Below are 15386 nucleotides of genomic sequence, written 5' to 3' on the forward strand. Positions count from 1 at the left end.
TCATGTGATGGAGAGGCAGCGGCGTTGCTCTCTTCCTGAGTGCAGTCGCCATCGTAGGTCCGCTTGCGACCTGCACTGACTGCAGAAGAGGCGAGCTGAGGTCGCGTGGACGCGTGTGCTGGGCTCTGCACCTGCTCGAGGGACGCAGCTGCGGATCGTGCCGCGGTGTCGGCTAGCACTGTGGAAGTACTCCGCTCGACGGCGGTCTGCACGCCTTGATCGTTGAAGCGCTGTGCGACTTCGGCCTCGCCGGGCTGCGCCGACGACATCTGCACATCCTGTGCCTCAGCTGAGAGCGCAGCGCCGTGGTTTGAGCTCGCGTGTTGCGCGACCTGCGAAGACGACGAAGGCGCGTGCACAAGCTCGTGCGCGGGAACGGCTAGGAGCAAGCCAGGCTCCATCTTGACGCGCACAGGAGGTCCGTCCAAGGCGGAAATGCCGGCACCGTGGCCGTTCAGTCCGAGCTGCTGGACAGTCTGCGAGACGCCTGTCGCGTGCGGCGCCGAGGGGCCTGGTTGAACGTCGAGCCCGAGCCCGACCGGGCCTGTCGCAACGCCCGAGGCGGGGCCATCTACCTGCATCGCATCCGCAGCGTCGAAGCTGCCTGAGACGGGCGCCGGAGAGTACGAAGGAGAGTCGGGACCCGGAGGCCAAGAAGGACTGTCAGGAGGTCCATCCGCCGTTTTGTGCACGGCAAACGCGCTCAGCTCAGACGTCTCCTTGATGCCGGACGCAGTGAACTCGAGGCGAGTGAAGCGGGGCTGCGGTTCAGCGTTGCCGACGGGAGCGAGCGCCGCGGCCGGCTGCTGCGGGACGATGGACGACGGAGCAGCACTGCTTTGCTGCACGGGCTGCGAGGGCATGCGCTCGTTCTCGGCACCTCGGCGAGCACGACGAAGCGGCGAGTCGTTGCTGCTGCTCTCCGGCGTGCGTCTTGCTAATCTGCTGTCCGCTGCGCGAACTTGCTCGATTGGCTGGCTCGGCACGGATGGCCCCGCGTTCGCCGCTGCGCTGCTCCTCAGCACGTTGACGTCGGGCCGGCGCGTCTCGCGCACCCTAGCGCGCAGGTCCAGCTCGTTCATCTTCCTCTCCAGCTCCTGCTTCTCGTTCTTCGCACTGACGAGCTGAGACTCGAGCGACTCAACATGGTCCTTCATCCTGTCCGACGCAGCCTCCAGCGCTGTGGTGCGCTGCGAGAGGCGTTCGAGCGGACGCAGGCGCGTCTCGAGCGCCTCGATGCGCGCCCGACTCGACTCGCTCTCCTCGGCGCTCGAGTCGCGCAGAGTGCGCAGCGACTCGTGCAGCTTGCTGATCAGCTCGGCTTGCGAGGAGACGACGTCGCTCTGCTGCTGCACGAGACGCGCAAGCGAGCTGAGCGTGAGCTCCGGCTGGTTGGGGCTCGACGGGATGAAGCTGCCGCCGGCTTGGGCAGCCGGACGAGTGGGAAGCGGCATCGTCGGGCGAGCGAGCGCAGAGAGGGCTCAGCGCTCTCAGCGGCTTGCTCGATGCTGATGCCAGGCGCTGGTGCCGGTCGCTCGAGTCCAGGCGCTCTCGGCGAGCGAGCGCTACAGCGCACGACGGCGAAGGTGGACACTTGGAGATGCGGGCGAGAAGAGGCGGCTGAAGTGAGAGGGCTGAGAGACAGAGCGTGCGTGCACAGGCCACGCGGGAAAGGAGAGGGACAAGGGAGCTGCGGCTGGGACGAGACGTAGTGCTGGGAACGGGCGAGATGCTGGAAGCGGACAGGTGCGACGAGGGTGGCGAGGGCTGGAAGGGGCGAGTCGGTCGAGAGATGGAAGTGAGAGGGAGAGTGGGACAGACGAAGATTGCATGCCTATGAGTATGTCACTGCCAGGGCACGCTCCTGAAGGCCCGAGCTCACACACGCGCCGCAGAGCGCAGCATAAGGCTACGGCACGGCGGTCGCCTCCTTTGTCCAGCTCACAGCGCAGGGCCAGCAGCAACGTGCTCGGCTGCATGCTGGCAGCGCTCAGCCGTGCAAGGCTGACAGATCCAGTGCCCTCGAGAGGCGCGCTACTCTGACTGCTGGCATCGCGAGTGACGAGGAGCGCTTGCCGGCGACCCGATGAGGCAGATGCAGGCGAGCGCTTTGCCTAAAGAGGGCACGGCCAGGGGCCGGAGGGCAGGCTGTTCCCACGGGGTGCAGGCGCTGAGGGCCGAGTCCCGCGCACGCCTCTTTCCGACCTTCCTTCTCGCCCACGTCCACCTCGCACGCGTCTTGCAGCCACCGACATCATGAGCTTCCTGCTGCCACAATTGGGCCGGTGAGCGCAGCAGAGCACCACCACCTCGGCCATGTCCTGACGCACCGCACAGCTCGCTGCGGCCAAGCATGCGCCTCGCTGCGCCGTCCGCGCGCCTGCTGCACTCCAGCGGCTCGCTTCTTGCGCGCAAGCCAGCCATTGCCAGCATCGCCGCACTGCGTCAGCGGGCGCCCGGCACCTCGATGCTCAAGGCTCGCGAGGCCATTGCCTCGACGTGGTCCTCGCCCGACGCGCCCGACGACCTCGATGCCGCGCTCGAGTGGCTGCGCGCCGACCAGCTCACCAGCGGCGCGGCAAAGGCGTCCAAGGTCGCCTCTCGCACCGCACGCGAGGGGCTCGTCGCCATCGTCGTGCTGGCCGATGGCGTGCCGGGCGGCGCAGCGGGCGCAGCACAGCGCTCCGCCGCACAGGCTGCCATCGTGGAGCTCAACTGCGAGACGGACTTTGTGGGGCGCACCGACCTCTTCACGCAGCTGGCGCGCGACGTGGCGCACACGGCCGCGCTCTTCCCGTCGCTCGCAGACGTCACCGCACCAGGCCCAGAGGCAAGCATGCTGGAGCTGCCACTTGAGGCGTTCCTGAGCTTCCCGCTGCTCTCGGCACCGGCCGCCGACGCCGCAGCCTCGACACCGCAACAGCCGCAGAAGCCGCAGACGGTGCAGGAGGCGATCCTCGACGCCGTTGCCCGGCTGGGCGAGCGTATCCGTCTGGCGCGTGCCTCGGCCGTCGTGGTGCCATCAGCCGGTCCCGGCCCACGCAAGATCAACTTCACCGGCGCATATGCGCACGGCGCCAACATCGCAGCTGGCGCAGCGACACGGCCGGGATCCTCGGTTGCCGCAGGCCGCGTGGGCTCGCTCGTCCTCTCGTCGCTGCAGCCATCCGCCTCCTCCTCGACGGAGGACAACAGCGTCGAGACACGTGCGCTGGCTCGCTCGCTCGCGCGCCAGGTCGCGGGCTTCCCGACGAAGGAGATCCGCGGCAGTGACGAGACGGCGCTCTACGCTCAGCCATTCAGCATGGCGCTGGCCGCTGCCGGTCTCGAGCAGGGCGAGACGCCCGTCGGTGACGCGCTGCGTGCGTGGGCTGAGAAGCGCAGCGCATCACTCGAGGTGCTGCAGCTGGCACGATGGGAGCTCGGCGAGACGGACACGGATGCACCGAGCGAGCCGTGAATGCAGATAGAGTTCCAAGAGTGGTATTGCCAGAGGTACGTGGGTGAAAGGGTGTAGTACAGGTGCGGGGAGGCAGGACATGCAGGGCAGAGCAGGAGTGCAGGGGAGAGCGGAGCAGCCCGCGGGGGTATGATCACGTCAGAGAGGGAAAGGAGTGCAGCACACGGTCGACCTCTTGCGGCATGTGGTAGCTCAGCTGCGGGGCGAGGAGAGGTCAGCACAGGCTCGATGTCGAGGCAACTATCTCTGGGTCTCACCATCTTGCGGTCGAACGTGATCTGGCCAAAGACATTCTCGCGCTTGCCGTCGTGTCGCAGGTGGAAGAGGCGCTCTGCCTTCGCGCCAACGGCCAGGTCTCCCGGCGCAAAGGCATACAGCACGTTGCCCGGCGGGTAGAGCTCGACCTGCTGCATGCTCGCCTCGAGCGTCTTGCGCACGGCCAGCATGTCCATCTCGACGTCTGCCTTTGCGCGCGGATCGGCGTCGAGCCGCCCGGCCTGGTGTCGGAAGGCCTTGCGGATGAGGCTCGTCATGCGCAGCGAGAAGACGGCGTTCGAAGGCCCGTTGGCCGGCGCTTGACGCTCCGGCTGCGAGTCCTCGTAGCAGATCCACGCGGCGGCATTGCGAATGTCGAGGATAGAGCCGAGACTGAGACGCGAGACGAGGTCGTACGAGTAGACGAAGCTCGTGACGAGGCTGGCGCAGCGCAGGCCCAGCTTGGCGCCCATGACGCAGGGCACCGAGAAGGCAAAGGCGTGCACACGGCGGCCTGCAGGCAGACCAGACGAGGGGATGGTGAGGCACGTCACGGGCGACGCCCACATGAGCGCGAGTAGCGAGGCGACGCCTGCACCGAGACTGTGGCCCGTGATCTCGAGGCTGTAGCCGGGGTGCTGGCGCAGCGCCCGAGCAACGGCACGGTGCACTGGCCGGCCGGGCTCGCCGATGTCCTTGGCCGTCTCGTACATGCCCTCGTGGACGATGTCGCGCGTGGACTGGTCAGCCGAGCGCGGCAGCAGTCGCGGCTGTGTCTCGCCCGTCTCGTCCTTGTAGTCGGGCATGGCCTCGTCGGATGCCAGACGGCTCGACGATGCGGTGGCAGGCGTCTGCGAAGGCATCTCGACGCCGTGATCCTCGCGCCACTGGAAGTCGGCGCTCTCGCACGTCAGGTCGATGGCAATGTCGCCGAGCGAGAGACTGCCGCGCAGGACGAGAATGACGCGGCGTGCCGGATGGTCGACGACGACGTAGTAGCGCGGCTGCGAGGGCCGAGCGACGCGGCTTGGGGCGCGCGGCGCTCCACGGACGGGACGGCCGTTGCTGCCAATCTCGGTGTCGGCGTAGTTGCCCTCCTGCGCTGCGCCGTCGGGCAGCCCGGCGAGCGAGTGGAAGAGCTGAGAGTCGTGCCGGCCGGTGATGATGTCAATGTACGAGGGGCCGCCTGCGGTCGGCCGCTTGGCCGGTGCGGCAGCAACAGCACCAGTCTCAACTGCGGCCGGAAGCCCGTCGAGAGCTTCCGGCTCAGACGAGAAGACGATCTCGTTGGCGGGCTGTGTCCGCGTGGGCGCCGAGCCGAAAGCGCCTGGCATGGTGTCGCCGGGCGTCGAGCTGCCAGAGCCCTGCGGCTGCGGCTGGACCTGTGCCTCGCGCTCGCGCTGCGCATACTCGCGGTCGATCGACTCGAGCTCTGCGTCGTCGAGGTCCATGGCGGCCGCAGCGCGCAGGAACTCGCTCTCGTCGTTCTGGCGCGAGACCGAGGGCGCATCGGGTCCGAGCATGGGCGCATCGCCGGCGCCGGCATCGCGTGCTGCCTTGGCTGCTGCGGAACCGCCGCCGACGCGTGCTGCTTCGCCATCCGTCACGCTGCCGAGCTCCTGCTCTTGCGCAGTGAAGACGTTCGGCGGCAGACGACCCAGCCAGGCGAGTGCCACGCCGCCGTAGACGCCGAGAACGAGCTTGGAGTAGCGGCGCAGACCCTGCAGCGCCTCGGCGGGCGAGAGCGGCTCGGGGTGCGGCGCGTCCTCGACGCTGTCCGGCGCAGGCGGCACGTCGCCGGCGACGCTACCCTCGGGCGACGTGCCAATCTCTGCGCCGATGATGTCGCCCTCGGCTCCCGGCAGAGCGTTCTCCGAGGTGATGCGGACTGCCTCGTGACCACGGCCGGGCGCGGGAGCACCGGGCGTGGTCTCTGGCGCTGGCGAGCCCTCGATGGCGCGACGCTCCGACGCTGCCTTTTGCTTGGCGGCCTCAGCCTCATGCTCCGCCTGCATGGCGGTAAAGTCGAGCTCGGTGAGTTCGTTGAGCATGCGGTTCTCGTAGTAGTCGCGCGTGACCATCTGCACGCAGACCCAGGTGGTGAGGGCCTGCGTGACGCGAAGCGTCGAGTAGTGCGGGATGCCGCCTGGCGGCAGTAGGTCCGACTCGACGTTCCACTCGCGCGAAACGAGGCGCGAGAAGGCGCTCAGACTGCGCATCACCTCGCTGCCCAGCAGGCGGCGCACGCCCTCGATGGACGCGCCAGCAGCGCCGAGGCCAGCACTGGTGAGCGCACTGCCGATGTCGATGCCGCCGAGTGCGAGCGTGCTGATGACGTCGAAGAGCCCGCCGACGGCAGCGTGTGCCGTCTGCGACGCAGTGGGCGCATCGCGGCCGTGCGTGCCGTCCGGCAGGCCGTTGCCCAGCGCGCCGTCGAGCGCAAAGGCCGGCAGTGCGACGAGCGTCTGCGCCACGCGCTTGGCGATGTTCAGCGAGAACGCTGTGCCGTAGCGAGCCGCAGTGAAGCCCATGCTAGTGGCTGCGTTGGCGGCACTGACGCCCTGGCCACTGAGGCCCAGAAGACGCGCCCACTCTGCGCTGCGCGGCGTGCTGTTCTCAATGACGCCGCTGGAGGGCGCCGTGTTCGCCTCGCCGACCTCAGTCGACTCGCTGTCGGGAATGGCGAGTGCGAGGTCCTGCAGCGACTCCTCGACCGTCGGCGGGTCCGCCTCGGAGGGCGAGTAGCCGGGCGGCGGCACGCGCGGCAGGGCGCCGTCTGCGAGCGGCGGCAGCGAGTCGACGTCGGGCATGGCCGCGGGTGAGTCGGACTCGGCGTCGTGGTACGTCGTGTAGCTGGCGGCGGTGGAGTAGGGCGGCGAGGGTGTGGGGCGTGCGAGCGGCGAGGAAGGCGAGGAGGAGGGGGCGGCGCTGGAGGCGGCGGCGCGCGGCGGCGGCGCGCCTTTTGTGTGGCCCGAGTCGGGCAGGATGGCCATGGCGGCGGGCGCAGCGCGCAGCAGCGGATGGGACGGGAAGGATGCGCAGCAGCGATGCGGCGGTGCGTGCGAGTTCGACGGCGAAGGCAGGGAGGTGATGGCAGGAAAGGACGGAGCGGCGCCGCGTTAGGGCCCGTGTGTCTGCGCCGCGCGGCGTGGCTTGGGCGCGGAGGTGTGTGGAGGTGCCTGCTCAAGCGCGCCCCAGCTGCCGCTGCTCAAACGTGCTCTGCGAGGTGCTGCGAGCTCAAGGGAAGCTGTGCCAGGCAGCAGCACCTGCTGAATGCTGGCACCGACATTTTGACAGCATCAGCACAGCGCTGCATTCCAGGTGATCGACAAGCCACGCCAGGGTCCGAGGTGCGCAGACTTCTCTGCGCAGCACTTGAACCGTTGCTGAAAGGCGCCGCCGCCGCTGCCGGCTGCGGCTCGTGTGGCAGAGCGCGCATGCTGGCTGCACCCCCTGAGCGACATCTGCTGCGCACCTGCGAACTCACAGGCCCAACCTCTCGCTGCTGCTGTCGCTGTCGAGTGTGAGCGCTGCGCAGTCGAGAGATGCGGGGAAATGCGAAAAGGCGCCGGCGCGGCGCTGGGGCGAGGCCGTGAAAGAGACGCGCGGCTGGCGCGTATTACGTAAGTCTTCCCACGACGCACCTCCAGTCCCGAGTGCCGCGACGCGCTGCTCCACAGCGCCAGCCAACGGCCTCCAGCTCATCAGCGCACCCAGCACCCAGCGCAGCACACGTGCCTCGAATACACCACCTCCGAGCCCCCGATGCGCATCGCCACTCGCCAGCCCAGCCGCCGAAGTGAATCATCACGCTCCGCCCGTCTCTCTGCTGCGCCTCACTCGGCGCGAGATGCAAGCGAAGGCGCAGTCACATCACATGACCTACTTCCTCTGCACGCCTCGGCTCCGCCCCGGTGCCGCGCCGCAGCGCTGGCCACGCGGCCTTGCCCCTGATTGAGGCACCGCATGCGCCGGCGACTGCCTTCTATAGATCGCGCCCTCGGGCACTTTCGCAGCGGCCCTCTATCATCTCGGACGAGAGGATGGAGCCGCGCCGCAGCCGTACGCTGACGAGCAGGCAGGCGAACGCTCTTGGCACGTCTCGACGTCGCTTGCTCGCGCAGCGCTTCTGCCTGCGTGAAGCTTTGCCCGTGCAACACCGTGCGCCTCAACCTCTTCTTTTGCGCTCGCTGCTGAGAAGACGAGCGACGTTTCATCCGGCTCGCCTCGTCTCTCGACGCAGCATGCAGCTCTGCGTTCAGCATGCAGTCAAGCAAGGGCGGTTCATCCGGCGAAGCCGACCGGACTCCGGTGTGCCTGCATCTCCCCATGGGGTGATCTCTGCGCGACTCCTGTCGTTCCGCTTCATGCTTGGGCGACTGCTCAGGGGTGTTCCAGATGCAAACCGGCGCCGAAGGGCGCTTCGCCCAGGGCACTCTGTCTCGCCGAACGCCTCCTGACGCGCGCGATCCCGCCATCGCGCGCGTGGAGGGAACCGGCATGCTTGCTCCGGTCAAGTGCGCTACGAGCTTCGCCGTGCTAACTTGTCGTCTGGCCGCCGCCCCTGAGGGAGCGGACGCCCTCGCGATGGACGAGTTGGCCTCTTCTGCGCCCTTCTCCTCTCTTGCTCAGCCTGCTGCAGGTACATTCAGGCGCTGGTGTGCCTGAGTGCCCGGCTGGGTGATGGGGTGCGGCACGCGGTGCCGCCGTATCGCACCACCAGCATGGAGGACCACCGCTTCGAGCGTCATCATCTCCGACGGCCCGCCAACGGAGCTGGCTCCATGCCAGAGGGCGCAGCGCCGGTCAGCGTGCGGCGGTAGAGCGCTCTTGCGGCGGCGGCGGTGGTGCTCAAGGCCGTCGCGAGATCTGCTCCGGCGCGGCTCCTCGCGGCAGAGCTCGTCTAGCAGCGGCAGTGCCCGGCGGCCATATATCTTGGGCCTCGGCAGCGCTGCGCATCGCCTGGACACCCGCGCTCCCTCTCGACTGCTCCTGCGCTGCTGCTCCCCGCTGCCGAGTCCACCAGCATCGAACCCGCCAAGCTGAAGGATTGTTCTTCGCCGCTCTTCTTCACAACCGCCAGCCCTCCTCTATGCCTCTCACCGTCGCATCAGCGTGCACAGCAGAGACGCGTGTCTCTTCTAATAGCCCACACCGCAGCGGCACAGGCATCGTTCCCACCACCAGGCACTTCTACGAGACAGCACTCGCTCGTCGTCTCGCCGCCACCGTTCCAAATCCGGCCACACCTCCACGTCTGGCAAGTATGGACCGTGCGGAGCGAGGTGTGCCTCCACGCCGTCTGCACGACTCGGCATGGATCATCGGCGGCACCACCGGCACTGTCGCTCGTCCGACGACGGCGCCGGAGCAGTACCGCCTGCCCGCCTTCTCGGTGCGAGCGCGCGCCGCCGAGGCAGCAGCAGCCGGTGCAGCGCCGCGCCCGGCGTCGCCTGGCCATCCACTGCGCCCGCGACGCAACCAGCCTCGCATCCCGACGCCAAAGGAGGAGGAGATGCTGGCGCGCACGCTGGCGCCGGGCGGCATGCTCGTCGGCTCGCTGCCGTCGACGCCGATACTCCCGGCCACCCACAAGATCGCACGCGTCCCCGTCCCGTCGCTTGGTCCGGCCGCTCAGCGCGACCCCGCTCAAGATGGGCAGCAAGTCGGCCTCGCGCCGGGTAAGACGCTGCAGCCGTCCAGCAGCGTGCCGCTCTTCGACGTCGTTCGTGAGGGGCTCCAACGTCCGGCGCTGACGCAGAACCCGAGCACGAGCAGTGCTCCCGCCGCCGCTCCGTCACAGCTCGTCGCTCAGCGCCCGGGAATCACGCGGAGCACCACTGGTCTTCCACCCACAGCCAGCGATGCTCAACGTCCATCGATGGCGCGGCGCACCAGCGCCGGAGGCATGCCGAAAGCATCGTTCCAGGACGACGCACCGCGCCCGTCAATGACTCAGCACGCCAGCACAAGCAGCGCTCCGGCCGCCACCGCTCGGACCGATGCTCAGCGCCCCGCGATGACACAGCATGCCAGCACGAGCAGCGCACCGGCCGCAACTGGCCGTGAGGACGCACCGCGTCCGTCGATGAGCCACAAGATCAGCTCGGGCAGCGCTCCGGCCGTCATCACACCTGCAGACGTCGAGCGGCCGCGCAAGCGCAGCATTGCTTCGCGCCGAGCCAGCACGGCGCAGAACAACCAACGCAAGGGCGAGAGCCAGCCTCGCCCGAGCACGGCCTCGTCCAGCCGCAGCTTTGCGAGCTTCACGAGCGCGGCCGGCTCAGACTCGCTCTCGGCCCTCGGCACGCGCCGGCCCAGCGACAGCCGTCGCATCATCGATTTCGAGCAGTTCGCGGACCGTTCCGCTCCTCCGGGCACGCCGACGTCGCCGTGGATGACGCTCAACCGCAATCCTATGGCGACCAGCTTCGAGGCTGCCTCGGGCTCGCCCGCGTCACTGCGCTCCAACCACCTGCTGCTGCTGGCCGAGCGCGAGCCACTGTCGCCTCGGAGCGGCGGCCTGACGCCGGCGCCGCGCCAGCGTCGGCCCGGCAGCAGTGCCGCAATGCGCGAAAAGGCCGCTGGCACGCCGCCTCGGACGCCCATCCGCTCGCCGCCGACGTGGGTCACTCAAGAGCTCGGCTCCGCCGCCAGTCCCTTCTCCAGCCCATCCAAGAGTCCGATGCCGGACGCGGCCGAGCCCGTCGTCGTCTCGACGGCCCGCCGCGTCGCCGTCACCTCCAACACGCCGCGTCTCATCACCGCTGGCCTGCCGGGCCTGCGCCGCGGCTCGACGCCGCAGTCGTCCATGTCGGATGTCAGCGTCAAGGCCTTCGGCACGGACTCGGAGTACTCGCTGGGCATGGGCAAGTCGACGCGCTCCGACTCGGTCACGTCCATGGCATCGCTGCCGACGACGTCGTCGTCGCACCCGCATCCGACGGTCAAGGCGGAGTCGACCGCTATGGAATCGATTCAAGATACGGAGCCCGAGGAGACCATCCTCGCGAGTCCGCCTCGGAGCCTCGAGCACCACAGCCCTGCTGGCGAGGCGCCTGCGGTTTGCCTCACCGGTCTCGAACTCGGTCCGATCGCCGACCCGACCGAGGAGCTGGCCGACCTGTACTGGCGTGAGAGCTGGAGCCTCGAGGGCAGCCCAGAGGGCGTCTTCACGCAGCTCGCTGCATACGACGGCGCCATGGCCAGAGGCGCTGCGGCCTCGGCTCTGCTGTCGCCCACTCCGTTCCGCGAGCCGGAGCCAGTCTCGCCGCTCACATCCACTAGCCAGATGCTGAAGAGCGGCTGGAGCACCGAGACGTCGGCCGACAGCGTGACTAGCGACGACGGCAGCGACGCTGCCGCAGACTCGACCGTGCTGGCGGTTCCCAAGCCGCCGTCCAAGGAGCTCGACCTCTCGCCCTTCTCGCTCTTCTCGACGACCACGGCTGCCTCGACCGCTGCTACCAGCCCGCCGACGTCGTCTGCGACAGACAGCACGCCGATCAGCACCGTGCCCAACTTCGCGCGGCCGTGGGACGCTCTGCACATCGAGAAGAAGAGCGCGAGCCTCCGCTCGCAGGCCAGCGACACTGCGCTGAGCGAGCGAACGGACCGCACAACCGGCCTGACGGTCCCCGGCACGCCTTCTGCCGCTCAGACGCTCGCCATGGAGACCAGGTCGAACCTGCTCCGACTCAGTCGCCAGTCGACCGCAGGAGACATCGGCCACGACATCTTGGCCGCTGACGAGGGTGATGTCCAGATCGAGCAGCTCGGTGAGTGCGCTCAGGGCTCCGTCAGGCATCGGATGCTGATGCCTCTTCTTGCCAGCGAACGAGGTGCAGGCGCTCTCATCGACACTCATCCCGTTCAGGCTGTCCGCGCGCAGCGGCTTCACTCTCGAACGGGATAGCGAGCCGCGCATCGCGCCCGTGGTGTCGCACCCATCCAAGTATCGACGCCCGGGCTCGGCAAAGGAGCCCATTACCAGCGAACCCGTCACCACCTCGTACTTGCCGACGACGGGCCCGAGGTCTTCGCTGCAGAGCAACGCGAGCAGCAGCTGCTCTTCGCTGCCCACGACGCAGTACCACGATGCGCGCCAGACATTTACCTCGAGCGACACCAGCATGGACGTGGCAGTGCCTGCGAAGCACTCGCCTCCGCTGCCCTCTCCGTCGACGCCACCGAGCGCTCTGCTGCAGTCCACAGACTACTCCTACACGCGTTCGCTCCACTCGCAGCCGATGTCTCCGATCAGCGCGCACACTTTTGGACTCCACGAGGACGCGGGCGACCACGCCGACGATGCTGCGACGTCGAGCATGTCGAAGCGTCACGGCGGAGGACTGCGCAAGGTGCTGGCGCGCATCGCTCCGACTCGATCGCGCATGCCCAGTCTGCCGGACATCCTAGTGCCGGGCGAGGGCCGCTCGGCGCCCGCAGCCAGCCTGCGCAAGATCATCCGGGTCTCGCGCAAGTCTCCGGAGCGCCCTCGCTTCCCCGACAGCCCACACGAGGGGTCGACGTCGGCCAGAGACGAGCAGCTGCGCCGTCCCAGCCTGCCCTCGATCCGTCCGGGCACGGCGCCGGCACTGGACACTTTCGTGCCGCTCACGCCCGAGACGTTCGCGCCGTCGCAGCCTCCGCTGCGCGAGAGCCGCAGCGTGCTCTCCATCCGGCGCTGGCAGCGCTCCCTGGCGACGCACACGGGCGACGTCACGGCCGCGCAGGAGTACGCCGAGCTGGCGCAGCAGCACCACCACCAGCAAGAGAGTTCTCGACGGCCTTCAGCTTCGCTGCGCCCGCAGTGGGGCGACGCGGGCGGCTCCTCGTCCAATCCGTCGCCCGCAAGCTCGCCGTCCGTCACCGTCGTCGAGCACGACGAGGTCGTGCACATCGTGCGCCGCGGCCGCTGCCATGCCACCGGCTACTGGTGACCCGCCACTCTCTCGTCATCTCGTGATGCCCTGCCTCCTCGCACGGCCTCGCTGTCCCCCTCACGCCCGCCTTGACGCAAGGCCTCACGCTCATTACGACACACCATCACTAATACCTGGCTCTCCATCGTCTCCTCGCCGTCTCCTCCTTGTTGTTGTAATCGTCGTCTCACTCGCCTTCTTCCTTCCTGTACAACCTCGCGATTCCTAATGCGGCTTTCTAGCTCACATCTGAATCGATCGCCTCTCATCCCTCTCCTGCGTGCACCGTCATGACGCAGGCCAAGCCGCTGAACTCGTCTGCTGTCGTTGGTGTCGCTCCGTGTCCCTCGACTCACCGTCTCTGCGCCTAGTCGCTCAGTCCGCCACAACTCACGCAGCAAGTGGGTCGAGAAAGATGCATGTGGTACAGCTGGGAAGTCGTGGGTGAAGATGGGACAGTGTGGTTGCGCACGAGGGCGCGAGTGTAGATGGGTGGGCGGGAGTGGCAATGCGACGAGCGCTTCGCCAGATGGACAAGAGAGGGGAAGAGCAGGAGGGAGAGACAGCAACGCGGGGCACTGCTGCGAAGCAGTCGATGCTGCCTTGTGCCTCGGTGCTCTCGGTGATAGGTCGCCTCCGCGCCTCCGTTCTGTAGCGCCGTCGTCGGTGCCTGCGATCCACACACAGACGGCGATGGATGTACAAGCTTTTGGATGACAAGAAGCACACGGCGGCGCAAACAGAGTGGAGATGCGTAGAGACGGCCTGACCCCAAGAGGCAGCGGGACTGTCTTCCCTCCTGCCTGCGACACAGCGCTGCTGCCAAGGAGACGCTTATGCGTCCTTGACGGCAACGGTACCGCGGATGAGACCGGTGCGGCGGGCAGCTGTGATGCGCGAGGGAGACGATGAGCATCAAGGCAGAGGGTGAAGGTGTGAGAGAGCACGCACCAATGAGACCAGCCTTCTGACCGGGCACGCTGGAGCGCGCGACTGTCGAGGCGTGACCGATGTGCTGGTGGTTACCACCACCGTGGGGGTGGTCCACGGCTGGAGACGAGGCGAGGCGCGAGTCAGCGTGTGCAGGAGACGTCTCGCGCGGCGGCAGCGCAACTCACGGTTCATGGCCACACCACGCGTACGCGGCCAGCTGTTGCGCTTCACCTTGAACTTGTGGTGAGCGCGACCGGCCTTGAGCAGCGGCTTGTCGATACGGCCGCCACCGGCAACGATGCCGACAGTGGCGCGAGCCTCGGACGACACGCTCTTCTTGGCGCCCGAGGGCAGACGCAGGCGGCTCGTGCCGTCGTTGTCGTGGCCAATGACGGTGGCGTAGTTGCCGCTGGTGCGCGCAAGGGTGCCGCGGTCACCCGACTTCTCCTCGACGTTGCACACAATCGTACCCTCGGGCAGGGCCGAGAGCGGCAGCACGTTGCCGACGTTGATCACGGCGCGCTTGCCGCAGTAGACGAACTGGCCCGTCGACATGCCCTCCGTGGCAATGAACGTCTCGGTGCGCGTCTTGTAGCGGTAGGGGTCGCGGAACGCAACGCGGGCCAGCGGGGCACCACTGCGGACGAAAGGCGAGATGAGCGCCTGCTCCATCTCGAGTGTGGTCTGGACACGCCGTCGCTCTGCTGCTCGTCTCGCCTCGCCCGACACAGCAGCGCAATCTCCATCCAGCAGCAGCGCTCCGGAGCCTGTAATCGACGTCTTCTCCGCTCGTCACTGCCCAGCCCTGCTCCCACTGTTCTGCTATGCCTGCTTTCAATCGAAGCGCCCTTCCCATGCCCGCGTCTGTCCTCTCTCTCCCCTCGCTGCGCCCTCTGCTGCCACTCACCGGCCGGCGTCGTGGATGATCTCCTTGACAATGCCGCGGATGTAGCCGTGGCGCTCGGCGTAGTCGAGGGCGCGCAGCTTGGCCGGGGCCTTGTTGTGCTTGGTGTGCGAGCGGAAGATGCCGCCCTGGAGGACACGAGGTCAGCACTGCGCATACTCGAGGCACTCACCGGACGCAATGAGAGGCACAGACGGCTGCGCTGGACAGCGGAGAAGCATGCGAGCGCAGAGAGGGGCAACGGCGAGGCGTGCGTCGGGTGCATCTGCCGTCTCGTCCCTGCCTCGGCGCCCGCCATGCTGCCTCTCCCTCGCTGTCCAGCAGTGGCAGCTGCTGCGCTCTGCCCGCCTGTGCCTCATGCGCGTCCGGTGTGCCGGCGGAGAGAGGCACGCACCGACTTGCGCTGTGCGCGAATGACACGACCCATGACTGCTGACTTGCGGAGATGGGAGGGGGAGTTGGTGGGCAGGAGAGGTGCGGTGCCGGCTCGGCGCAGCGATGCAGCGCTTCGCCCATCGTGCCGCCGCCGCTGCGAAGCTCGCTCGTCGCAGAGGCACGGCGAGCGGCCGCTGTGAGGCAGTCGCGCCGCGCCATGCAGCTGCTGCCGCCGCCTGGCGGGCAGTGCGGCACGCACACTGCTCCCGTGCCGCGCCGCCGCGCCGCTTGCCGCAGTCTCTGCCGCGGATGAGCACGTCACGTGCCGCGCCTGGGCGGGCGACGGAGATGCAGCGCGCCTGCCGAGCTGCGAACTTGCGCTGCTGGGCGGGCGGCGCTGGCGCTGGACTGCCGCCGCTGCTGCAGCGCTGTGTGGCCGCGCCGCCGCCGCCTCGTTCCTTCTCTCCTCACATCCCGTCACCCCCTCCCCTCTCCCTCATCAAGATGCCCGCCGCCGCGCCCAAGACGACTGTGC

At 68.3% G+C, this 15386-nt stretch overlaps 5 protein-coding genes across 5 annotated transcripts; 2 read left to right on the forward strand and 3 right to left on the reverse strand.

The window, feature by feature from the left end:
- The first annotated feature begins 2220 nt into the window (after positions 1-2220).
- On the forward strand, positions 2221-3597 carry FA09DRAFT_329603 (hypothetical protein). Its single transcript, XM_025742244.1, has 2 exons — positions 2221-2285; positions 2338-3597. Exons 1-2 carry the CDS (start codon positions 2257-2259, stop codon positions 3458-3460), a joined length of 1152 nt encoding a protein of 383 aa, XP_025598827.1. The 5' UTR covers positions 2221-2256; the 3' UTR covers positions 3461-3597.
- FA09DRAFT_338404 (hypothetical protein) lies at positions 3594-6708 on the reverse strand (the record flags this gene model as incomplete). The annotated part of the gene is made up of 2 exons (XM_025744101.1): positions 3594-3656; positions 3718-6708. 2 exons carry the CDS (start codon positions 6706-6708, stop codon positions 3594-3596), a joined length of 3054 nt encoding a protein of 1017 aa, XP_025598828.1.
- A 729-nt stretch (positions 6709-7437) lies between these two features.
- Positions 7438-8328, reverse strand: FA09DRAFT_269099 (hypothetical protein). Its single transcript, XM_025739776.1, has one exon. The coding sequence runs from the start codon at positions 8215-8217 to the stop codon at positions 7552-7554; it is 666 nt and encodes a 221-aa protein (XP_025598829.1). The 5' UTR covers positions 8218-8328; the 3' UTR covers positions 7438-7551.
- A 568-nt stretch (positions 8329-8896) lies between these two features.
- Positions 8897-12910, forward strand: FA09DRAFT_269095 (hypothetical protein). The gene is made up of 3 exons (XM_025739775.1): positions 8897-9396; positions 9494-11493; positions 11549-12910. The coding sequence occupies exons 1-3, from the start codon at positions 9032-9034 to the stop codon at positions 12655-12657; spliced, it is 3474 nt and encodes a 1157-aa protein (XP_025598830.1). The 5' UTR covers positions 8897-9031; the 3' UTR covers positions 12658-12910.
- A 132-nt stretch (positions 12911-13042) lies between these two features.
- FA09DRAFT_318096 (putative RPL2A-ribosomal protein L8.e) lies at positions 13043-14937 on the reverse strand. The gene is made up of 5 exons (XM_025740896.1): positions 14871-14937; positions 14480-14604; positions 13758-14209; positions 13591-13689; positions 13043-13526 (listed from the first exon to the last, which is right to left on the reverse strand). The coding sequence occupies exons 1-5, from the start codon at positions 14901-14903 to the stop codon at positions 13474-13476; spliced, it is 762 nt and encodes a 253-aa protein (XP_025598831.1). The 5' UTR covers positions 14904-14937; the 3' UTR covers positions 13043-13473.
- Between the last annotated feature and the right edge of the window lie 449 nt (positions 14938-15386).

The sequence above is a fragment of the Tilletiopsis washingtonensis genome (genome assembly GCF_003144115.1).
Source record: "Tilletiopsis washingtonensis strain MCA 4186 unplaced genomic scaffold FA09scaffold_9, whole genome shotgun sequence".
Classification (NCBI taxonomy): Eukaryota; Fungi; Basidiomycota; class Exobasidiomycetes; order Entylomatales; genus Tilletiopsis; species Tilletiopsis washingtonensis.